Source organism: Semicossyphus pulcher, unplaced genomic scaffold (genome assembly GCF_022749685.1).
Source record: "Semicossyphus pulcher isolate SPU_LCO1_2020_fin unplaced genomic scaffold, fSemPul1.0.p SCAF_1, whole genome shotgun sequence".
Classification (NCBI taxonomy): domain Eukaryota; kingdom Metazoa; phylum Chordata; class Actinopteri; order Labriformes; family Labridae; genus Semicossyphus; species Semicossyphus pulcher.
Genome location: NW_027211603.1, coordinates 29,570,778 through 29,597,097, shown reverse-complemented (window position 1 = coordinate 29,597,097; position 26,320 = coordinate 29,570,778). Strand labels below are relative to the sequence as shown.

General features: G+C 40.5%; 1 protein-coding gene across 3 annotated transcripts in view; it reads left to right on the top strand.

Annotated features, from left to right (window-relative positions):
* The first annotated feature begins 4,698 nt into the window (after positions 1-4,698).
* LOC138591884 (multiple C2 and transmembrane domain-containing protein 2-like) overlaps positions 4,699-26,320 on the top strand; it is a 43,884-nt gene continuing 22,262 nt past the window's right edge. For 2 of the 3 annotated variants that reach the window (XM_069662548.1, XM_069662551.1), the window contains exons 1-5: positions 4,699-4,816; positions 14,039-14,612; positions 19,582-19,629; positions 21,269-21,386; positions 25,803-25,945. In XM_069662548.1, coding sequence (XP_069518649.1) covers positions 14,088-14,612; positions 19,582-19,629; positions 21,269-21,386; positions 25,803-25,945 — 834 coding nt within the window. In that variant the 5' untranslated portion in view covers positions 4,699-4,816; positions 14,039-14,087. Of the gene's footprint in view, positions 4,817-4,868; positions 4,951-14,038; positions 14,613-19,581; positions 19,630-21,268; positions 21,387-25,802; positions 25,946-26,320 lie in introns of those variants that run through there. The other variant, XM_069662549.1, reaches the window with a different exon arrangement.

Here is a 26,320-nt window from a genome sequence, read left to right as displayed (position 1 = left end):
AGAAAACTAAAACCATTACACACTACAGTTAAACATAAAGCTCAATGTTAGTGTGAGTTATTTAGGGAAGTAATGTTGTTGTGCACTTCCCAACTTCATATAGCACCTATCTCCTCATAGAACCCAGACACATAGATTTACCTGTTACACTTGGCAACATACTCGCCTAGTTACACCAGCAACCTTCACCATTCACTCCACCTGAAGATTATGCCCAATAACATCAAGCAACCTGCACCTCCACATGCTAATTTTTGCTTTCGCTAGACTTTGAAAGGTAGTCATCAGTGTGATTCACACCTGCGAGATGAGAGATATTTGTTAGTGTATGTCTGCGTTTTCGGTAATTCTGTCTAAAAATAATCAAGAAGTCAATAAGTAAAAAACATTAATGTTATATATCTGTCATACAGCATAAACTGAAACTAAAATTTGTGTTGACGCACTTCTAAATGTAAATAATCCTACAGTTGTCTCCAGTGTAATTTCTAAACAGAGCTTCACCGACATCCAGGAACTGATCAAGGTACATAGTTTCTTCTGCTACAAAAGCTGTTCACCAGCAATGCATACATCTGCTCCCCATCCTCCAGGGTTTACAATCAACTCTTCCCCTTATATCCTCCACAAGTCAGCTCCCCCAAAAAGTGCAACATAGTTCTTTGAAAAAAAGTTAAATCTTCTATAAAGTAAAAAAAATAATTGTAATTTCAATCAACCCACAGATATTATAAATGCGGTTTAACCAGACTAAAAACAAGTACATTTTTATGTAGCTCAGCATAAGTTCAAGCAGGAAGACTGTTCATACTCATTCATTCAGTAGCCATTATTCATCCATGTCACATTCTCTCTGTCCTCCTGTCTGGTGATCAGCTGATTATGGCCGTCCAATCATCCTGCTGCTGTCAAATTTTAAATCTGTTCTCCTCTCTTCTGCAGATTGTTTGTCGTTTCAGCTCGATCATTGCAACCCTCCTCCACCCCGTTCACCTCCAATCCATCTCATCAGTGTGCAAGTGCAGCTCCTCAGCTCATCCTGCAACCTGTCTTCACCTCCATCACCACCACCAGTGTCAAGACTCCATCGGGGGGTATCCTATTCTGCTCTCGGCCTCTACTCCTTAAAGTACATGAAGACGTCACAATGGGGTCTAATCGCCAAAGACTTTGCACGTTTCATTATTTCCAAACTTGTAAGTAAATAATTGTTCACTCTAAATGAAGTTTGTCCTGATTGAATTGATTAAAAGAAAATACTGAGGGTTTTTTTAATCTTAAAATGTTTAAAATGTGCTTTAATTTAACACCTAATTGGACATCTAAAACTTTCAATGAAAAATTAAATGAAAAAAAATGTCCATATTGTGCTAAATATAAGTAAACCTGATACAAGATACAAGATATAACATTGACTTGATTGAAGAAGAAACTAAATTATAATGCATTATGAAGTTATTTATAATAATCCCACTTTCTCGTCCCATTCAGTCATGACTTTTCACCAATGAGGTTCTGCTCAAGATTTCTGCCTGTTAAATTTTTTTCCTGGACACTGTTTCCAAGTGCATGCTCCTTGCTGGAATAATGTTGGATCTTTTAAAAAACATGACAAAGAATACAGTCTCGACCCAAGTTACTCAGGTACAATAATACAATTCCAGTAATAAGTGACAACATTATCAAGATAATTAAAGAAAAACAAAACTTTTTTTGAGAGTTCATCATAAAATTGTGCACTTCCTGTTGGGTTTTAGGTATGGGTGTAAAGGGCTTTTTGTAGGTGTGGACATGCTAGATATCCATACCAAATTTCATACACCTAGGTGAAAGTAACCCCACCCAAAAAAGCGATTCAAAAGTGACGAAATAATAACAAGAATTCCTTCGATTGCAATGGGTTCCTTCGATTCCAATAGGGTCCTCGCACCCTTAGTGCTCGGGCCCTAATAAGACCAGGTAAAAGATTTAACCTTAGTAAAACAACAGTAAATAAAAAGCAAGATAAAATGGAAAGTGCCATTAGTATAAACAAGATATGATGACAAGAAGATAAAATATGAAGATATCCATACATAGGGCATCAATACTACAGGATACTGCTAAAACTTGTTTATCTCTCTGATGGTTGCTGTGACAAAGCTATTTTTGTACCCCTTGGTTTTACAGGCTGGTAACCTATACCTTCCTCCAGAGGGAAGAAGCTGAAAATCCTAATTTAATGGGTGGGAGTGGCCATTTAAAATGGAGCCAGCCATCCTGTGTAACTGTCTGGTGCACAAGGATTCTGGGTTCAGCTGTAACTCTCCAGTCAGCCTACTTCCTACCGTTTCACAATTTGAGTCAGACAGTGTCTGTTTTTTAACGACAGGTTCCCAAACCATGACAACAAGCAAAATGATAAAATGGATTAGATGGATTCAATAAAGATAGATTCAATAAAAGCATGATAAAATAAGATCATAAAGGTTCTGTCAATGTGAAAAGGGGACAGTTTTCTTAAGCAGAACAAGTGCTGGTGTCCTTTTTTACACACAGCTTCACAGTTAGCTTCAAAGTTCAGTTTACTGTCTATTATTGTTCCATGATAGGAGAGAGAGGGTCCTTGGATTTTCTCTTAAAGCAGCTTCCCAATATGTTTATACAATAAGTCTAACATTACCTGATTATATGTTTGTCTTTAAATTCTAAATCTTAACGGTAAAAATATCTAATGTATTTAAATGAGTAGCTCTTGAATGGGAAAAATGGCCTCAATGCAATTAACATGCCAACATGCAATTTATTCAGTATAATTAAGGTATAATCAACAAAACACATTGACCACAGTGATCATAAGAAAAGTGTGTGTGTGCAGTGAGTGCTTGTACGAGAGAGCGGAGCAACAGGATTGTACATCTACGAATGAAGAGACCTCACCCTCAGGTCAAGGCCTCACTCACTCATTATACTCTGAGGTGGAGAACAGGAGGGTGGAGGGATTACTGCACCAAGGTTAATGGGAATAATGAGAGCAAACAGCTGTTTGATAAAAGGATTAGGTCTATGTGAGCCACCTCAGACTGCTCTAGAAATACATTCAGCAATAAAAAGCAGTATTTTTAAGATCTATGGTGGACATGCAGGTTTATTGACTTCAAGTTCAGTCAGAACTACATGGAAATATGAAAACAATTAATCCTGAGAAAAGATTTGCACAAATAGCCCCAAATCTGCTGCTAGTTACAGTAAAAGTGTGAGATCTATCGGACAAAAAATATCTCCATACATTTAAGTGAAGTCATGGAAAATTCAAATTCAAACAATTAAAGAACATAACACAAGGGTTTGATTTGCTATGAGATATAAGAAACATGCTCTTATGCTCACATAAGGCCTATTCTCCTGTCTTGGTAAAGTTACTAGTATAAGCCTTTAATAATGTGAAAATTGGTTAAAAAAAAAAATATATATATATTTTCCAGTACAGCACAGTTCTACAACATCATACACTCCCTCCTCAAAAATGACCAAGAAGTTGCATCAACAACCTTTTTGACATTTTCAACTCAACTAAACTTCACTCCGGATTTATTGCAGGACTAATATGTTGCATTATTCTTATGCACTATTCTACAATGATGAATTACAGAAGTGGAATTTCCCCAGAAGTATTATGAAATATTTATTGAAACATGAGAATTGCTTTTCGAGTAATCAAAAATGTCTGTTACTAATCTTTGTGTTTTATCTCATATCAGTTACATTTTACATCATTTTTATGACATGTATCAAATGTCTACTATATTTATATTAAATACTCTTCTGTTTAACAACATACACAACTGTAGTCTAAATCCTGACTTATATTTTTGAGTTTGATACTGACATCAATTTCAGAGTGTAAAATTCAGATTACCATTATGGAGGCCAAAGCATTAATATAAATATTAAAAATTATCATTATCATACATTGTCAACCAATTCTAGTACAGACCACCGTCTGCTCATTATATTATATGATATTAAAAACTATTTGGCTGCATCTTTGTTTCTTTTTAATCAGGGATGATTTCTTGATTGCTTATTTATGCACTTTCAATATTAAATATTACTCGTCCTAATTGTTATAGAGAGGGATCTCTCCCTGTAGGAGACACGAAAGAACTTAACTGACAGGGAAAGTTCATGTAGGGATGTCAAGGGTGTGTTCCCGTGGATCATGGCATGACGCAGCGCGTGCGTCTATCACGGATGTAAACACTAATCAGTCCACGTGGAGGAAGAACTTACAACAGCACCGCTGGAGCTGGAGGGTTTTGTCACACTGGGAAGAGGTCACTTTGTGCGTTGGATATTTTTTGTAGGCTACGGCTACAGCAGGTTATGATATGAATAAGGGCATTTTTCTCTCGTGTCTGTGAGTATATGAAGTAATACACACGTATATCGGTATTTGCTCTCCCTCCTCTGCCATTACCTATTTTACTGCAAAGAAATTAGATTAAAATATGTTTAGCCAACACATGCGCATAGATGAGAGATGCTATTTACTGTTGTGCTCAGTTGTCTTTATTTTGCCTCTTATTACCTTTCTTATATTTTTCGTAGTGCACGCGCTATTTGGCAGGGCTTTTATTTTGAAGGCCCTGCTCTGAAGAGACTCTGTTGTGTCTGGCTTGATAGTTGATGCTCAATCGCAGAGGAGGAAGTCTGTCAGAGCCTCACATTGCGGTCGATGTCCTGAGCTGTTACCGACGGGTTTCTCACCACAATATCTAACGGTCATGAGCTGAATAAAAGGACGGTCGTTGGAGGTTTTTAGCGGCAGAAACAGGTAAAACTTTACTCATGATCTGCTTTTTAAGGTACAGTAGATGTAGAAAGTTTAGTTAGGCTAGCTGTTGGGGTCTGTGAGGTGGGGCTGCTCAGGTGAGCCTCCTTCCTGCTCGGAAATATTTCTTCTGACAGGTGAGAAATCCCACGGTCTTCTTTAGGCTACTTCGTGGGAATTCCCCACATTATCTGCCGACGTCTGTGTGGAGCCGAGGTCCAGCTCCCTTCTAACATCTGGGAACACTTTTTTGTAGCCGCATCACATTTTTAAACAATGTATGCATTTGTTTCTGTGTGTGCTGCATGCCGAATGAAAGAGTAGCCTCTGTTGACTAAATTTAGTTTTGAGTGTTGATGTTATACATTTAATTTGACTATAGGAAAGAAGATATAGGTTATATGCAAGATTTTTTAAAGGAGATTGGTCTGACCGTTTCTTACTCAGCAGCAGGTCACTTTTAATAAGTTTGTTGGAAATTGTTTCAGGTACTTTCTCTCAATCCTCTAATACATACCTGCATGTTAAGCTATACTCCCACCCTTGTTTATGTTGTCACAGCGTACAAAAGTTTGTAACCACAAATCTGACAATCACATTTTTTAAATCTTGTCAAACTTCAGATAGTCTTGTTAAGTGCATGAGTAGTGTTACTTTTTGTTGTGTGTTTTCTGCAGTGAGCTTTACTGTTGCCCCATATCAAAGTGTAGGAACCGCAAACTGACACAGTTTCAGGAAATAGCTTCTCCTCCTCCGGTTCACACAGGTCTTTTATGCAGTTGCACAATTTTTCCCACCGAATGAGAAAAGAAACATAAAAGGCATGTAAAGTCTTTATGACTGTTACTGTATCAGCGTTTTAAAAGTGGTTTATATAAAAAGTAAAAATGACAACATGTTTCCCTGATATGTAGAGAATATGATGATCTGGTGTCTGCAACCAGGATGACAATTCACACAGGGGTCATTTCTGAGCTGGCCTGGTGTTCAGACACGATCATTGTTCGTGAAGCAGAACTGTAATATTTAGAGGATGCTGTCTGCAGAAGTGCTTTCATGTTTAACAACGGATTAACCCAGTATCGCTTTAAAACGCCATCATCCCTTTTTCTATTCTGTCTGGCATTTTGTGAAATCAGTGTCTTTGTTCGTCTCAAATGGTGGCGACCTGGTTTTGGAGTGAAAGCAGAGATGTGAGCTTGTTTTTCTAACAGCCGACAGTACATGTGTCAGCCTGCTGCAGAAGCTCCTGTAATAACAACTGCTGAGGCTTACTGTAGACAGGAACTATTTGGAGAAATGAAAAATATATATAATTGATAATATTTAATGTAATAAAAGTAATAATCTTACTGTACTTTACCCTCACTCACAGACTAATCTGGCTGGGTTTATTGCATAGAGCTATCTCTTTTGTTTTCTCTTTACATGAGAGAGTCCGAGAAATGACTCAAATGTGATGCAAGTGAGGTCAGCGTGAAGGTTTTTTGGTCAATGCTGTCTGCAGATTATGCCGTGTCTCCTTGAACTGTGCTGGCTCTGCCTCACAGCCTTCATGTGGCCACAGCGTCGGCCGGCTGCAGGACTGTAATGGAAAAGACAATTCATTATTTAATCCTGAGCAGGCTGATGTTCTTAAATCAAATGTGGTCAAAGAGTATATTTGTATGTTTCACCTGGTCAGCTGTGAAGTCATTCAAACTGTATCTGATATGTTCACGGTCGGTGTCGCTGAGCCTCTCAGCTGTGCGGCCTTCTGGTTGTAAGTCTCAGTTTCATGAGCACACCAGGGTCATGTTTAGCAAATGAGTTACTAAATGTTATTAGGACCACACCTACAGTTTTACAGAATTAGTGCCGAACTCATGATCAATTGTTTTCTGCTCCCATGATGCTCCTTGTTGGTCCCTCTGGCTTTGGAGGTTATCGTAACCGGGCTGTTAAGGTGTTTGGGACTATTCAAAGTTAAGTATTCGTAGGGTCTTTCTTTTAAGAGTGATTCAGCTCTCAGTCAAAAACCATAATGTGCTTGAGAACAACAGTTATATTGTAGGTGTTTGGTAGAACTGATTTACACACAAAAATGTTGCTAAAACAGCTGCTAAACTTCCACAGTATATAAAACCTTATCTTGTGTTGCACTTATGTTCTTTCCCGGGTCAATAGTCGGTTGTCCATGAACATATTTTTGTGTGCATCTGTCCAAAGAAAGATACAGGAGGTCTTCCTTGTCTTTCAACACATCCACAAATGCTGCACTAATTATCATCTGCACATACCACTCTGCCTTTTGTACATCTGCCTGAACACTTCTTCATGTACATCTGTTACACTGTGTTACATCTTAGTTTGGAGTTAACTGCTAGTTGTTAGTTCTGTTAGTTCTCTTCTGTCTTGCATGCCCCCGTGTTATATTGTGTTTTGTGTGATATTATCTATATTATATTATAATATATCCCATCCTATTGTATGATATCATATTATAACATATTAAAGGGATAGTTCAGATTTTTGGAGACTAAGTTGTATGAAATACTTGCAAGTAGTGTCATGGATGCAAAGCTATTAGCTTACTCACCGAGTCCCGTGGGCGGAGTTCCGGCCGGGTCTGAACGTAGAAAAAGTAGTTCCAGCGAGATGCCATGGTCATGAAACCAAAAGGTATTACCCTACAAAAACAACACGGAGGCAATGGTGATCCATTTGCAACACAAAATCATCATCCTAGGATTTCATATACTGCGCCCTTTTTGGCACTACTTCTCTCTTGACAAATCCAGTATTACTACGCCTGCGGCAGGCCAGTTCTCTTTATTATTATTATTGTGACTTAACTGTTAACATGTATATGTTTGCTGTGCCCTTTCTATCCTAAATAATATTGCACATGCATACCTATACTAACAGAAATGAACATTCAATTCACGGGCAACAGCTCTGGTGGACATTCCTGCAGTCAGCATGCCAATTACACGCTCCCTCAAAACTTGCGACATCTGTGGCATTGTGCTGTGTGATAAAAGTGCACATTTTAGAGTGGCCTTTTATTGTGGCCAGCCTAAGGCCCACCTGTGCAATAATCATGCTGTCTGATCAGCATCTTGATATGCCACACCTGTGAGGTGGATGGATTATCTCGGCAAAGGAGAAGTGCTCACTAACACAGATTTAGACAAATTTGTGAACAATATTTGAGAGAAATAGGCCTTTTGTGTACATAGAAAAAGTCTTTTAGTTCAGCTCATGAAAAATGGGAGCAAAAACAAAAGTGTTGCGTTCATATTTTTGTTCAGTGTATATCTATACTGGTCTTGAGACCTCCCTCCCTCCCCCAATGCCTACCTACCAGGGTTAGGGCTAACCCTAACCCTAACCTAAAAGCTCTTTGCCAGCCACCATTAAACAACAAAAAGAGAAGAAGCTGTTTTAAATTCAGAAGTTATACTTGTTCTGTCTGGTTGGCAGTCTCGACTTGTTCTGCCATGATCAAAGCACTGCTGGTACAACAAACTTCTTCTGATGAGTCAATTTATTCCCTCAAAGCCAGTTCATGGGAATGACGTAATTGGCTTTTCTTTTGTTGCTAAATTCCCAAACTCAACTTTGAAAGTTTTTGTCGACAATCGTATGGAAACATGACTATGGATGATCTGGTTACCTCTGTCGCTCGTTGAGCTCATTTCTGTTGCTTGCTCTCACAGTTGTTGATCTTAGAACAGAAGTTGATTGTAAGTTGCTCTGACAGAAGTGCAGGTAGTGATACACCCTAACAATAAAATGCAGCAACAAAAGGAGAGATGAAGGCTACTAGCCCAGTAGAGTGTGATGCAGGTCAACTGGTTTGTTGTGATGTGGAATGAAAGACATCCACCTTTCCTGTTTTAGACTGGTACAACCAAGACTGGTGCTCCCTTGTGCTTTGATAAACCGGTCACTGTGGAATTGAGCTGAACTACTTTTGTAACCCGGTCATGGCTTTAGTTTCTGTGAGTAATAAATCACAATAAAAGTACAGAAACTTTATGTAAAGGATCTTTGTGATTTCAGGTTTTTTGAGATTCAAAGTCCAGGATCGTGTCTGCTGAGGAGCTGTTTTGATCTTAGGACTTATTTTCATTTGTAATTTATTTTAGAAAAATGAAAATTTACTGCTGTTCAGTGTTTGCCATAATGTAATGAAAGGTTCAACTGAAAGGTATCATGTTTATATCTAATATTAAAGCTATTAATGAGCCATCCTTTAGAGTCAGCAGAGGCGATGATTGTAAACTTGCCTTATTGTTTTCGTCTGGCCTCTTGGAAGCAGCCGAACCAAGCTATTAACACAACATCGACATTCTGAAACTCTGAAGGAAGTCATTTAAACAGACTCTTCAGCAGACAGCTGATCTCTTTCAAATCCAGCAGACACAGAGCAAGAGCAGCATTCACTTGAATACATTTGTCGTATTTCTGTCCACCAGAGTCCAATATTCACTCCTCTTTTTACAATAGTTCTGTTTTGGTCTCCTCCACCTCCAGAGGAAACCATCCTGCTCTTCAGCTGCTAAATGCTCCACTGTTTGTTGTAAGTCGGCTGTTTGGTGCTTTACGGGTGGTATACAGTTGTTTTCAGAGCCTATTTGCTGAAACATGTTGCAGCTAATGCAGCTGAAAATGAAACCAAAGCAATGAGCTGGAAGAGGCTGCATGTCTGAACAAAATTGCATATTTGGGTGTTACCTTTCTGTAACTCTTTCACAATGAGCAACCAATTTCATTTTACACATAATCCAATACCATTGTATCCCTCCTGATACTTCTTCTGATACCTGAACTTGTTCTAGGACCTATCTTATTCCAGTGGGACAGAAAATGCACATACAACAGCTGTATGCTAATACTGCTAACCTTGTGTTGCAGCGCTTGTATTACCCCTCTAAATGAAAGCCCTGCATACTGGTCACGAGGGGCGGGATAAAATATTATTTTAATTTACAAACATATGGCGCTCTAAACAGATTTCACTGTGATCTTGCAATATATCGATTATCACCGTATCGTGATATTATCGTTATTGTGGGCCATGTATCGTATATCGTATCCTATTGTGAGTTACCCTGCGATTCCCACCTCTACTGGTCTCATTGTCATTTTATTGGTGGATTTTGCAGTTTAAGATTTTACCAAAGTGCAGACATTTTGTTAGCTTGGACTCTTTTCTGACAGGTGTTAGCTAGGTGCTATCGTCATGTGATGAATCAGCTTAAATTAGCTCCTCTTTGCTTACAGAAATGAGTAAGCAATGAGATATATAATATATCCATAGTGGCAATACAGAATTGCTGTGAAAGCTTAGTTTGAAGTGGCTAAGGTAAAGATACACTGTTTTTCCTTTAATATAGGGCTGCACGATTATGGCCAAAATAATAATAATCCCGATTATTTTGATCAATATAGAGATCACGATTATTAGTCCCGATTATTTCTTAATTATAAGAGACAACTTTTTTTTTACGTACTTTCACATTTAATTGAACAACGCTTTCAGCTCCATTTGTGTGCTACATCCCAGCACATGTACAAATTTTGCATCAAACCACGACCTAACCAGGTTCTTTGCATTGATGCATCATGGGTCATTTCAGTCTGTCAGTCTTTCGCGGTTATGGATGTCTGACTTTACGCTGGACAAGGACAGTAGGGACATTATTCCTCTTGGCCTTCATACACTCATCATGCACCCTTTGCATATAATTCTTTCTTGCTTATAACATCAGGTGCACGAAACCTGTAATACCTCCAAACAACTGATGACGAGCCGTTTCAGCTGAGTTTTCTACGGGTGGAGCATTATAAATGTCAATATTGCCGTCAGTCAGTTTATTTAATCGTGAGGATGAGAATTCGATTAGAGCTTTAAATGAACTATAAAAGAAAGATCCTCAATGAGGCCTATCAGTCACCATTTCCCCCCAGCCTGCCGCCTCTGTCTCTCCCTTTTAGTGATCCCCCTTCTAATCCTTGTATTTGGGTCAGGCTACAGAAATCTGAGTCATTACTTTTTGCATTTTATTTGAACTAGATATTGTTCACGTAGTTGGAGATGAGACTCATTCCTGAGATAAACACTTCTAGCTCTTACTCGTCACACTGATATGCATTTGGAAGAAATAGCATGTGAGTGAAATCTGTTGTATCTGTAATATGCATGTGTGATTAATGTTAGATGTTAAATTGCCTTGTCTGTCAATCTGTTCCATTTTCAGTGCATAACATCTGTCGTCATCTGTGCAGGTTTTGTAAACACTGGCTCTTGTCTTGTTCCTCGATCTGTCACCTCCCCCTCGCCTTCTCCACTTCCCCTCAACAGCTGATAACATGGCAGGTCATCGGTCGCAGTTAGTGACACAACAAACAAGGCCAGTAAGAGGCTTAGGGGGGTGTTCCTCTAGGAAAATCAGGTTTTGTCAGAAGCAGCAGCGTTAGCTTTGGGCTGCTGTTTGTACTGCAGAGATCACTTACAGAGATGACAGCTCGGAGCATTAGTGACGCATCGCAATAAGCTCAGACTGCTTTGTCAACCCGCCGTGTGTGCATGACATAGAGATCCTGTTTTATGTAAGAGGAGTGACTTTGCAGTGGGTTAACAGAGAATGATTGACAATGACTCAGCAACTGATAGTCACATTCAGCAAACATATAAAAGGTGCAGAGCAGTTCAGTGGCAGTTTGTCAGGAGGCAGCTTGTTCTGTATTTTGTGTTCTTCTTGTGTCTGATGTTCAGAGTACAAATGCTTTGTCCAAATGTTTCGCACCCAACAATCTATTTTTCAGACGGTGTGGTGACGATGCAGAATGAAGGGAAAGTGTAAGGAGTTAGTGTTCTCATCATAAATGGCTACTTTGAGTTAAAGCTCTGGGTTTATTGCTCAAAAAGGCTGCATAACGTACAGAGTTTGTGTAAATACCATTAATAAATCAAGTATAACATTTAGGTACTATAAAGTAATCCACGATGCAGGTGAAAGCTTGGAGCAAGTGGGTAGACCTTTGAGCTAACATCGTGTTTCTAGCTAAATATAGTTTTTGTCTGATAAGGGGATGTGAGAAAACAGTTAATGCCCATGGGTACATTACCCTACACACACACCCTCTTTAATCTTTGCCTGTATATTACAGTACATGTTATAATTGCTAAAGGCCTTCTCCACAGCGGACATGTTTACCTCCAACAGGAGGAAAAGAACAGGTGTTTATAGCAGCATTAATGATGGCTGTATTCCATTTAGCTGCTTTAATTTCATGGTCCTGGTTGTGTGCATGCTGATTGTGTCACAACTGAACCCAAATGCACGACTCAGAAACAAAGTTCAAATAAACAATCTTTTAATAACAAAGTGCAAAATGAAAATCACTCCACAGGAAAAAAACTTCTATGACAAAAAAAGTCAAAACAAAGTATCAAAATAATACAAAACCTGACTTGACAAAGAGCATGGTGTGGAAATGGCGTTGATTCTATGACTCACAGGACAAGACGAACCGGCACCCAACAAAGAGAAACGCAGGCAATATATAGACAAGGTAATGGGGACCAGGTGGAAACTATCAGGGCAGTGAAGACAATCAGACCAGCTGGGAACACACAAGGGGAAGGGGCAATCCAACATAAGCAGATTTCTTGGACATGACAAACAGGACCATTAAAGTTATTATAACACCTGTGCTTGTCCTCCTGTTGGATGTAAAAATGTCCGCTGTGAAATTGTTTTTGACTTCACTATCATCGTGGTGGTTGTGTCATTTCTTCCTATCAGTTCCCATGTAGTGTCTGCACTGCAGTTCTATGTTGAACAGGGGTACTGTGTTTAATATTTTGTGGCTGCTTTCACATTGATGAAGAGAGAATTTAGAGTTGTTTTAGGAGATGCTACAAATGTATTTGTTATTTAGACTTCCTGCAGGCTTAAATAGACTTTAGATTTTACTACAAAGAAAATCCATTTAATTAATTAACATTGGGATACAGTGGTTAGCGCTGTTGCCTCACAGCTAAAAGGTAACTGGTTTAAATCCCGGTTCAGACAGAGTGGGCCTTTATGTATGGAGTTTGTTCTCCCCGTGCATGTGTGGGTTCCCTCCGGGTACTCCGTCCCACAGTACAAAGACATGCTCGTTAGGTTCATTGGTGACTCTAAAATTGCCCGTTGGTGTGAATGTGAGCGTGAAAGGTTGTCTGTCTCTGTGTGTCAGCCCTGTGATTGACTGGCACTGACAGCAGGGATAGGCTTCAGCCCCCCCCTCGCGACCCTGAACAGGACAAGCAGCATAGCTAATGGATGGATGGACGATTATCTTAGGAAAGGACTTCAAAAAAACATTGCAAATTTTAGGAAATACACTTATTTCTCTATGAGCCTATGGCCCACTGATGAAAGCCTTTGCATTTGCAGTATATAGTATTATTACAGACTGGGTGTCTGTGGTGACATTCATGGAAAAAATCACAAGCGGCGCCCAGTTAGTGACGCGTTTTACAAAAGGGAGCCAACCATTGACGTCTGGTTAAATTGGGACGTGTCCTGCTGCCATTTGGGGGCCCCCAAGAGAACGAAACTGAAATCTTGGAGATTGTCAGTTTAAAAATGTTCGATCGATACAAATCTAATGTCTCTGTGCCAAATATTAAGCTACAGCTAGCAGAGTGTTAGCTTTGCTCAGCATGAACACTGTTAAAAAGGGGAAACTGCTAGCCTGGCGAGCTAAAGTTCACTGATTAAAGCTGTCATGTTTGTTTTGAATGAAAAAGTGAAGTATAAAAGTGACACCTTGACTTTACAGGGGGTTAAACGTGCTGGACTGGTTCTTGTCCCAGAGGCACAGACAGGCAGCGAGAGGAGAATCCATGAAGTCTCTTTGTAATCGAGACCATTATTACACGTTGGATTAAGTACTAATTTAATAACTGAGAAATAACTTTTTAATTAATGAGCTTAAGAGATTACATCTGTTACCTTTTGACAGGATAGACCTAGCTGTTCCCCTCTGTGTCCAGTTTTTGTGCTGAGCTAAGCTAACTAGCCATCTGGTTGTAGCTTTACATTTGCAGTAACAGGCAGACATGACTTTCTCAGTAAGCCTTGAGTTGTAGGAACATGACACCTGTGTTGAGGAATGGCAGCTTAATGTCAGTCATAGCTGTAGACAGTGGCTGATTCTTCTCTGTGTCTGTTTTTCTTACAGCTCTCAGTGATGTCCAGATCTTAGACACAGACTAACCCTCCCTCCTGTCATGGACTCCAAGAAGCCGGGCATGCTGCGGCATCTCCGCCAGAAGATGATGCCACATTTCCGGCGAGACAAGACGAGCCCGAACAAGTTGGCCGTCCAGCCCGAGCACAGCATGGACCATCGGATGAGCTCCTCTGTTCCAGACATGAGGAACATGAGGCAGGAGTACTCTCCCATCTCCCACAGCGCACAGCTCCAGCGGTTAAACTCTCCCTGCTACAGCAACCCCTCCTCACCGCTCGTCAAGCCTGCTAGAAGAGTGGGAGGAGGAGGGAGGAGTGGCCTGAGGACGGAAGGTGAAGGAGCTGGGTGGAGTGAACACAGTCTGAGTGTGCCGACAGACTGCACGGACTGGGCTTCCTCCCAGGAGTCATTCAACAGTGTCTATGAGGAGGAGAAGAGCTCTCCAGAGACGTACTACAGAGCTGCGCGAGGCATGGAGCCTGAGGAGCTAGGCCTGCCCGAGATGATGACCGTCTACAGCCCAGACCCTCCCTCTGCGGGGGTCTCCAAGGACAGCTTACAGGTACACACTGTTTTATTTAAGTGTTAATCGAGACAAGAAAGAGCAGATCATTCCTCCAAACATAAACCAAGATCTTCAGCTAATGTCACAAAGATTTCTTGGCTTTACTCGAGAGAAGTATTTCCATTTCATATATTGCTTCTGTAGAGTCATGTAACAGTGAGCATGATGGTAGAAGAAGCTTGTGTATTATTGTATTTTGTTCACAGGTAAGGAGGTGATACACTTCTAATGTGGTGACTGGTTTGTGTACAGTGGTGGGTGTGCAGTGTCAGGTGTATTTGCACAGGACGTACAAAGTGTAACTTGGAGGAGCTGGATGTAGTTGTTTACTGAGGCCCTTCCAAAATCAATACTCTACAGCAGCTCTGGGTAAACTGTTTTTACTCCGCTTAAGCACGAGATTTAATGACTGGTGTCTTTGCTGCTGCATTGTGATATTTTCTGCAGCGACAAGGATAATGAATGTGTGCAAAACTGGCATGGTCACATATTTGGTGCATTAGCTTAGACAGTTGTATGTTTACAATGAAGCAGAGAGGGAAGCCTTTCTCCAGTGATGATATCATCTTGTCAGACAAGATGAGGTGTGATATCAGTGGGAATCAACAGGTTGTATCAGGTGCAGCCAGCTTTCACTGCTCAGGGTTTGTAAATTGAACATTTTGGAATTTTCAGGCTCTGTTCTTGCTTTTATACGTACTGTAAACAGGTTATAAAACTTTATTTAACACTGATCCCTGTGTGACCGATAAAAACACCGGGACCGGATCAGCACAGACATGAAACGCACCGCTTTGTCAACAGGGCTGTCGAAGTTAATGCTCAATAAAGGTTCCTCACCGCTGCGTTAATTGATCAGTTCGTTGGTTTTATTGGATGCCTATCATTTCACATATTCAATCCATGTTGAAATGCTCAGTGTTCCCATTAAGAGATTTGGAGTCATTTTAAGGCAAAACTGAACCGTGCACAAGAAATTAACATTAGAAAAATCTGTAGCATGCCTTTCATTTAGGGGTTGCACAGTGGTGCGGTAGTTAGCACTCTTGCTCACAGGTAGAAGGTTCCTGGTTCGAATCCTGGTTGGGATGAAGTGGGCCTTTCTGTGTGGAGTTTGCATGTTGTCCCAGTGCATGCGTGGGTACTCCGGCTTCCTCCCACAGTCCAAAGACATGCTCGTTAGGTTCATTGGTGACTCTAAATTGCCCGTAGGTGTAAATCTGAACGGTCAGCCCCGTGATTGACTGGATGGAAGGATTCCTTTCATTTAGATCATTAGAAATGTTGTTTAATTGCTGGATTTTAAACCTTCCATAAACAGGATCTTATAACTCTTATAACTCGTTTATAATCTTATTTCTTTTATAGTCAAAAACAAGAATGCCTAAGGAATATTTATCAAAGACAAGCATTAGGAAATATCTGTCAGGATGTAAACTTTGTGCATAAAATAACATTTCCTGAAACATGACGCCTAAATCAATAATTCCATGGAGCTGGAGAAGTATCTGTAAATAAGGCCTATCCTGCTCTTTAGAATAGGTGGCTGATAAGCTTGTCAGTGTGAAATGAATAAATCAATAAGGATAAGAAGTGCAGCCAGCTCAAACTGCAGGTCTGTTATTAGTTCTTCACTATGAAATCTGACGACACTCGTAAACTCTCTCAAACAGCATTATGTTGACTGTCCCTGTGTTAGAGGTTCGTCAATGCTGTTTATGCTTCCTGTTATTTATCATATCACACCAGGTCTCAGGCCTGTCAGTCATGACTCTCTACAGTAGCTTTAAACAGTGCAGAAATGAACTTGGATTAGTTAATACTAGAGGTGGGAATCGCAGGGTAACTCACGATACGATACGTTATGTGATACGTGGCCCAGGATAACGATAATATCACGATACAGTGATAATTGATATATTGCAATACAATCATTGATACGTCACGATATCTGATTAACTTCTTCAACTAATGAATTTCCTTTCACATTACTCTCATGTCACAAGTGCCCCCGTGAGGAGTCGTGCAGTAGTGATGCGCTGAGCCAAATTTGCAGTGAAATCAGTTCAGAGCGCCAAATGTTTGTAAATTAAAATATTGATATTTGGTGCCACCAATCGATAGTGGACGAGTCAGGACAACGATATATTGCCGCATCGATATTTTGTCCCACCACGTTAATTTATGCTTATTTTATGCACCCTTATTTTGAACTGTTGAAGAACTGGGCAGCTGTATTAACTACACTTACATCTATATTTGACATATCTATATTATTATCTGCATATTATTGCTCTTTGATATAGGTGAACAATGTTTTTTTATTTACATTCTATTTTTGTCTTCATCAGATTGACGTGAACTAAAGCAAAGGTAATTGCTGTCACATTATACACCTTTATGTAAGGTGATCCGGTTATCTCACTGACAAACAAAAGGGCAAATACACACAAAGAACAAAGCATCAGAGAGGTCACAGAGCTGGACAGATTTAAAGACATGAAAAGGCCTGATATACCTTTGACATTATTAAAAGAAATAAGCACTATAAGCTGTGTTAGGTATGGCATACTTTCAAAAGCAGGTTGTAGTGCCTGTTGGACCAAAGCTACCATGTAGCTGTTGCTCTGCACATCACTGTAGCCACAGTCTGTACACCTTTATAATGTGATACAGCTCAGGTTTACATACAGCACACAGTCTGCGAGATCGTAGCCTGACGGTTTTGCCTATTCACAATGTTTGCTGTTAAGGCGGCGCATTAAAGCTCATAGTTGAGTTAAGACCTTGTTCATTAGAAAATACAATGAACAGAGGAAACAATGGTCGCGCATCATCTCCACCTCTATCAGGTTCCACACAGTCTGGCAGAGCCATTGTTTTCCATTGAGATGAGAAGCTGCTGTTACCGTGAGTTACCGTGTGCCTTCACTGCACAGCTCAGTGTGGCAGAGCTTCTCTTACCAACAAATCATCTTTCAGAGCGTAGGAGTAGAGGAGTGTTTTTTATGTTTGGATGCTTTTCTTTTAAGGTATTTTTTGCCTGGTTTTAAGTTTAGATGAGATGAAGTGTTTACAGCTGGTTCACGTATCAGTCACATTGGATCTCCACAGATAAACATGGATGAACCAAATGTGCTGCAAAACAATGACGGCAAACAGTGAATGTTGTCTAATGACTGCACCACACCCTTTTTGATCTTACTGTGATGACATGGCATTTGGTACAGTCAGCTCCTAATGCATGTCAACACCAACTCTAAAAACTTTTTCACAAAATCAACAACAGTACCTGCAAAGGTCACTCATTCAGCACAATAATTAACAGCTGACAAAGACATTTACAGATATTATGGATGGGCTGATGGGAAATGTAGACGTTCATGCCTCCCTCTGGATACATTTGATCACTTTCTGATCAGCTGTAATCTTTTATGCTTTCAAGCAAATGTTGCCAATCCTACAAGATAAACTAGTCCTGCATTCACGTGCTCCTCAGATGGTTGTGTGTCACTGCAGGAAACTGATGTAGGTCACTTCAAGAGCCACATAGCCTTTTAAATATAAGATGGGAGCAAAAGCTGATATGTGATACATGAATTTATAAAATGTGTTGCCATCAACACAACGTTTACTTTTGCCTGCGTTTTTTTCTGTGCAATTTGACATCAAGTTAGTCATCCATCCATGTCTGTATCGCTTATCCTGGTTAGAGTTGTGGGGGAGGTGGAGCTTTTAGCCAGCTGTCATTGGTCGAGAGGCGGGTTACACCCCGGACTGATCGCCATCGTCAGTCACAGGCCTGACGCATCTCTTTAAGTAACATAACAAAGAGTCGGTCTAGACCTGCTCTAGTGTCTCGAGATAACTCTGGTTATGATTTGGTGCTATACAAATAAAATTTGATTGATTGATAGATTGATAGAGACCTTTCATGCTCACATTCACACCTATGGGCAATTTAGAGTCACCAATGAACCTAACGAGCATGTCTTTGGACTGTGGGAGGAAGCCAGAGTACCCAGAGGGAACGCACACATGCACGGGGAGGACATGCAAACTCCACACAGAAAGGACCACTGTGTAGGAACTGGGATTCAAACCAGGAACCTTCTAGCTGCTCTACGACTCGGATATCCAAATTTTCACCCACTTTGTTGTTGTTGTTTCTACACTTGGGGGGGCTTTGTTTGTGAACTTTCTCAGTCGGGGATAACTTGCTGAACATGCTAAATATAAGAATGCTAGCTTTGACATGTGAGCATGCCTCAGGGAGCATGCAGTTGTGCATGTTGGTAGATTTTTTTTAGTGTTGTCAAAATCTAGTTTAAATGTGGTTTTTATTCTGTTAAAACTGTACTTACATGGTTGGTATTCCTAAACTAAATAGTGTTTCAACTTTAACTACAACTAGTGCTTTTGCAGTAAAGGAATATTATTGGCAATTTAAGCCTAATTCAGTTGACATAAACAGTAGACCATGTATTGTACACAGTGGAAAATCTACAGGGGTTAATATGGGCACAGCGGTTAGATATGCCATGGTTTCTTCAACGCTCAAGGAAATGTATTAAAAACACCACAGAGCACTTCACAGAAGTTGGCAATGAAGGAATAATTCTGAACCTTTTTTTTCCAAATGAAAATGAAAATGTTTCGTCCCTCGAGGTTTTAGGGGGAAGTAAAGGCTCAGACTTGTTTTAGTAGCGTTGACCTGAACGAGCAGAAAGAGAGCAGGAAAAGTCTTTATTTTTTCATTACTGTGTACTTTGGTTTAATGCTGCTGTTCAGTCCCCAGGAAGCAGGAATGTTTAATAAATGCTCAGAGGATTTGTGGCTGGCTCGTGGAAGAAAAACAAAGAGAACTGATCAGCAGACTGAAACTTTTCTGTCATTATCTGGGACCTTACACTTCCTTCATTTATCACATGATAGATGTAATATGTAGCTACCTTTTTCTCCTCAGAGTGATGATCTCAACAGTCACGGCCTGAAAGACGAGGACAACCAAAATGTAAGTGCTGCTGTACAATTTGGGCACCTGTTAATTTGTTTATGATTTATGATGTATGTCAGAAATAACAACATCATGTAAAGGTGAATGTAGGTGGCTTCATCCTGAGCTGCAGGTCTGTGACTGGGTGTTTTGACTGCATCATTGTGCTTTGACGGATGGAAGTTTGAGTCTAAGTCAAAGTTTAATTCCAGATTATGGTGTTGCAACCAGGACATGATATAACAATAGGTGGCGTGTGCTTCAGTGTGTGCCTTGTCTTCATGGCTTTTGTGGCAGGTCACGGTCGGGACGCTGAGCCGGGTGATTCAGGGTGACCGCGGTTTATTCTCTGAAAGATGCTTGGTTTGGCGGAGAGGCTTAATAGAGATTAAATAATCCATGGCCTGCAGAGGAAGCAGAGGCGGCACAAAACAGTATTAAGCCTTCCAGGGACTGAGCTTTTATATTGCATCAAAGTACATTAAAATCATAATCATTACAGTGGAAATAGTAAAGTACAAAATAAGGAGAAAATGCATAATGAGTAAGAAAAAGAGGGATACTAGGCGCTCACGGTAGCAAGTTGTTAAACTCCAGGTGAATGCTAGGTGCTCTTGAAGGCTAAAAGATGAACCAAATATTTGGACAAGGAATTGATGGTCATAGCATGTTTAATACACGTACTTCAATGGATATTGTAATCACAGACACTTTAAATGTATATAACTCAAAATCCATGATATAGTAAACGAACAGTTTTAAATGAATACGTAAGGGGGAGTTGTGTGGACCTGGAGGTCCACACAACTCCCCCTTATGTATCCAACAGGTCTCTCCCTGAAGTAGTTTATTAAGACGGTCACCACCTCTGATGGATTGTTCCACCTGCTCGATCTCTTTCAACAGGCTGTCGTTGCTGTGGTGGAAGTACATAATGAGTAAATTCCAGCCTGTGATGATCCGGCATGAACACATGAAAGCAGAACAAAACAAAACCTCACAATGTTGTGAAAGATGCCCAGAACTGCTTGTGAGCAGCTTGTGTTGCTATGGGGACCATGTAGATATCACTTTTCATTTTCACCCCAATTCATCACTTTATTCTTATTCTAGAAGAATAAACAACCACAACATGCAAACTCTCCAAATATACTTAAACTGTAAATAACATCTTGTTAGATAAAATCAGGAAATATGAAAGGAATAAACTTAGAGCATTTTGAAACCATTGTTAATACTTTTTAAAGCTCAGACTGAAATGGGACTTTAGCAACAACAGCTGCAGTGTTAAGTAGACAAAATATTGATACAGCAATATATCATCGTCCTGACTCATGCAATACAACTATCGATAGGCTGGTGCCAAGTATCAATATTTTAATATATAAATATATAATAATAATAATAATAATAATAATAATAATAATAATAATAATAAAAAAAAAAGTAATGTATCGCAGATTCACTGTATTGTGATATTATCGTTATCATGGGCCACGTATCTTGTATCGTATCGTGAGTTACCCTATGATTCCCATCCCTAATCCAGATACAGCTGCAGACTTAGAAAGTCTAGATCTAATCAGACATAGTACTACTACACGTGACAGTATAATAATAATAATAATAATGATTGTTTACTGTTGTGTGTTTCCAGTGTGAGATGGGCAGCGAGACCTCGACTGTCTCAGAGAACTCCAGGGATCTGGCTCGGTCCTTCCTGCTCACCATCAACCTTAAGGAGGGAAGAAACCTGGTCATCAGGGACCGCTGTGGTAAGAGCCTCGTCTGACAGTTACAGTACTGACATGAACACTGTCACTGTCTGTAAGGCTGTGTCTGTAAACGACTCCACCACTGTGTAAGCTTTATCATCTCAGCGTGTGATGATTTAAAATGTTTAAAATAAACACATTCACAATATAAAGTACACAGCAGATCTCTCTTTGTCTATTCATGATCTGTGGCTCTGCATGCAGACGGTGGCAGCCTAGCTGTAGCTCGGGCAAAACAAACTAGATCATCCTCTGATTCTGATATCATGCAAACAACATTAAATCAATTGGACCAACTGGAGAAAAGAAACCTTAATATTGCAGGACAAGAAAACTGGATGGATGCAGCAAATTAGAAGTGTTCACTTCACCCTCATGTTCTTAAATTGAAAATCTGTTTGATGACAAATTTTGAACTTCCCCACTAGCTGGTCCAAATGTTCTGGTCTTACATGAGACATATACAGATGTTCTTCATGATGCTGAATCCCACACCCAGACTTGAGATCTGGCCGATACCAAATACCCCTCCGATGCTAGTGTAATACAAAAATAAACATAAATTCATGTTGATAGCTGCACACTGCTAGCTCTGTATGTTTGCTTTGCTTTGTTGTTGACAGTCCTCAGGAATCCTCGTCTAAAAACAAGCTGAGCTGACGTTAGAGGCAGTCTCTGTTACGGCCCTTTTGCGTCTGCCAAATAGTGTCAGAGAAACACTGATTCTCAACATTAAAGTGTATTATTTTGTATTTTTGCCAGTTTAGTTATTTTACCCAAGACTCTTTGCTACTCTTACACAGTAATTGCTAGTGGCAGCCATAATATACAGTATTTTATTGTGTACAGTGTTACAATTTCATTTAGCAGACCCCTTTGTGCAAAGCGACGTACATCTCAGACTTACAATACAACATAAGCAAGGATCTAGACAGGAGGGAAGAACGTGAGTAAGTGCCAACACAGCCAACAGCTTCAAGTTCGATCTGAGACAGGTGCAGAGAGGAATTGCACAGAGGAAGTGCACAGGGTGTAAAGAAGCAACATCAACATCGTCATCATTATCATCATCATGGAAATCCTGATCAACATCAGAGGCTGCTGTTGCGGAGAAAAAGGAACAAGTCCATTTTTGGGGGGCTAATAAACGACGGTATCCGATCTGTACATTGAATAGTGTAGGGGAGACCGGGGTTGGTTGTCACAATTTTTGCTCTCGTGTGAATTACTCATGATCAATACATCTTGCATTGGTCATTCCAAAATCACGGAAGCTTAAAGTTTTGCCTTGTAGAAATGAATATCCCTTTCATTCTTGTAAAACCAACCCCATCACAGGGTTAGTTGTCACAGTGTATGGGGTTGGTTGTCCCTATAATTATTAATGGAGTTTTAGAAAAAAACACGTGTCACTTTTTCGTTTTTTAAGCTAGAGACACCAAATACGGGGCTGCAGGGTGGTGCAGTGGTTAGCGCTGTTGCCTCACAGCTAGAAGGTCACCGGTTTAAACCCCGGTTTGGGCAAGGTTGGCCTTTCTGTGCAGAGTTTGCATGTTCTTCTCGTGCATGCGTGGGATCCCTCCGGGGTCTCTGGCTTCCTCTCACAGTCCAAAGACATGCTTGTAAGGTTAATTGGTGACTCTAAATTGCCCATAGGTGTGGGTGTGAGTGCGAAAGGTTGTCTGTCTCTATGTGTCAGCCCTGTGATTGACTGGCGATCAGTCCAGGGTGTACCCCGCCCTTCGCCCAAATGACAGCTGGGATAGGCTTCAGCCCCCCGCGACCCTGAACAGGATAAGCGGTATGGATAATGGATGGATGGACACCAAATAAGTTTTAAAATTAATACTATCTCTATCTCTTTGTATTTGTCAATTTGTTTGAATTATCCTCTTTAATCAAGTAAAATGAAGGCATTTAGTGTTGCAAAAGGAATTATTTATTAATATAACTATTTATTGTGTGTGGATGGAAGAGAGAGAAAGCGTGTGTGTTATCGGAAACATTTGAGAACATAGAGACTGTAACATAGGTGTTTGCTGTGCCGACTGACTTTCTGAACTAGTTTGTCAGAAGATAAAAGACCAGAAGTGACATCGGTTCAAAAGACAGCCTTAAAAGTAGCCTACATAATATGTCCAACATCTGTCACATGTGTGTGCCCCCAGAGCAGTGAAACAACCATCCCCACTCTTGACAAAGATTTTATTACCACATGGCTTTAGCTGGCTAGCTAGCTGAAACTATGCTCAAATCCAACTGTCTTCTCACATCAATGTTATCTGTGATCTCAGCAAAATGACTAGATAGAAATGATCATGGCATCAGGCCAAATGTTTGATATGAACATGATGAAACAGCGCCCTATCGTTTGGCTGCACAACCAACTCGTGAGACAACCAGCCCCGGTCTCCCCTACTTGCTGATACCCGATACAGCATTTTGTATTTGGAGGCACTTGATCCGGGTATCTGTATCAGAACAAATCAAAATCTACATACTATATCACACACTGTTTCCTTGTCGTGTTATTAATATCTAACAGCTTCAGTCGACTGTGTCTTCTGCATTCATGTTTCACAGTTAGTGGAGTATTAACTGCTTTCATCACACATGGTTTTACAGTTTGGCACCTTACATTTATCATGACCGTGTTCATTTCTGTACCAGTGAGTAAGTGCTACTACTGTTGTTTCTTAGTCCTCGTGTTGCGTTCTCATGCTGTAAGTGGTGACCAGGGACCAAGTCCTATCAAATGTCATGATGTCTGTGTTTGTACACACTAGAAACCTGTGTCCTCTGCCTGTGTGTGTGTTCTTTCACTGGCCTCATCCTGTGTGTTTAGCCTTGGCTGGTTAATGACGACCAGGAGTGTCTGTTTTTATTACATGCTATGTAAATGATTCCAGGGTAACCAGAGCCAGCTGAGTGTCAGGTTTGCTCCTGTAGTATAACAGCCAGGGTTGGATTCCTCACAGCGTATTAGAACCTGTCTGAGCCACACCCAGCATTCACTACAACAGGCCTTTCACTCTGGGTATGCACTATCATGATTACACTCTCCCTCTCGTGTGGATTGTATTTACACACCCGGCTCAGGAGAAAATAATGCAGCAGATAAAAGCGGAGGATCGAGTGGCAGGAGAATTTGGTTTCTCTGCTTTGTTATGAAGATCATGCAGTCTTTCATTTTAAGCAGTGCATGAACAACCTTTTATTTCTCTGTTTGATCAGATTACATACATACATGTGCAGCATATGCTGACAGCTGTGTGCTGATGGCAACACTGCCGTGTTATGTAATAGGTTTGTGATGCCATGCTTATATTGAAACGGCCAAACCCTAAAGAAGCAGGTATGATCGTACAGGACATTGATGCACAGGAGGTGGTCCACACACAGTGTCAGGCAGTCTGCTGCCCTCAGCTGGCCGACTGACAGAACAGCTACAAACCACTTCCTTTACTTTGAAGTGTTAATGATTTAACAGAGCAGCAAACATGAGATATCAGAGTATAAAAACACTTTCATCTAAGCTAATAAAAGAAAGCAGTGCTGTATACTGACTCTTGGATTAGTCACCTTTTCCTTTTGCCCCACCTGCATTTGATAAAGAAGTCATGAGATGCTAATAAACACATAACTGTGTGCTCGCAGTGGGAGCTACAATCTGATTGGCTTTCGTTCAGGAAGTTGTGGTAACATCGGTTGGGGAGGAAAAAAACCACATCCTCAATACAGACAAACAAGGGACGACACTATGAGCAGACTGGTCCTCTCTTTTACTGGAAGCCCGTACGTTTCAGGAAATTAGAGGCAGGGTCTTTTCTCGAAAGTAAAAAATACAAAAATAAGTAAAAAAGCTATTTAACAGTAGTACTTTCACTTTCAGGGGACTTACATAGAATTAGATAAAATTAGACAATAAAAATAAGATATTAAAAATAGCAATATAATACAAAATATGCACCAGGTGGAATTAAAGAGCTGTACAGATGTGCAGGTTTGTACAAGATGATGCAAGTGCACATGTTTAACAGTATACAAATAAAAACAGTGCAATGTAAACAGACAGTATATAGTCCAGTGTGCGTTAATGTAATGCATACATCTGAATTAGAGACTTAGCATTACTGTAGTGGCTGTAGAAGGAGGGTGGGGTGGGGCCGGGGCCTTGTTGATGAGGCTGGCAGCAGAGGGAAAGAAACTGTTCTTGTGTCGGGAGGTTTTGGTCCTGATGGACCGCAGCCTCTCACCGGGGGGGAGGGTCTCAAAGAGACTGTGTCCAGGGTGAGAGGGGTCGGCCACAATCTTACCTGCACACCTCAGGGTCCTGGAGGTGTATAGGCCGTGTTTGGATTAAGCATCAACTACATAATCCAAACCGCATTGTTTCATGTTGTGCATCATTTTCAGGTACCAGCGACCCTTATGTGAAGTTCAAACTGGAGGGGAAAACGTTCTACAAGAGCAAAGTGGTTTATAAAGACCTGAACCCCACATGGAACGAGACCTTCTCCTTACCTGTGAAGGATCTGAGCCAGAAGCTCTACATCAAGGTAGCTCACTGTCTCTGATTATCGGTAAAATTCAACATTCGGTGGGAAAGTTAATTGTCATTCTGTGGGAGATTGATTCTGTTGAATTTGGCAGAGCTACTCGATCTGTGTCTCAATCTGCTGAGTGCTTCTTGGGAATTACCGTTATTGCACTTCAGCCCCAGAGGCATGCTTGAGGGACGTCTAATTAGCAGCTCTTTGGAATCAGTCAACAAATGAGTGACCTCAAGTTGACTGTTGATATCCTCCCACTCCTTGGGTTGAACATGTTAGTGCAGTGCATTGGTGTTGTTGTGTTATTACCATCATTTGTTTTGCTTCCTGCACACAATTGTGGTAAAGACCAAAAATGTGATCATTGTGTATGAGGCCAAG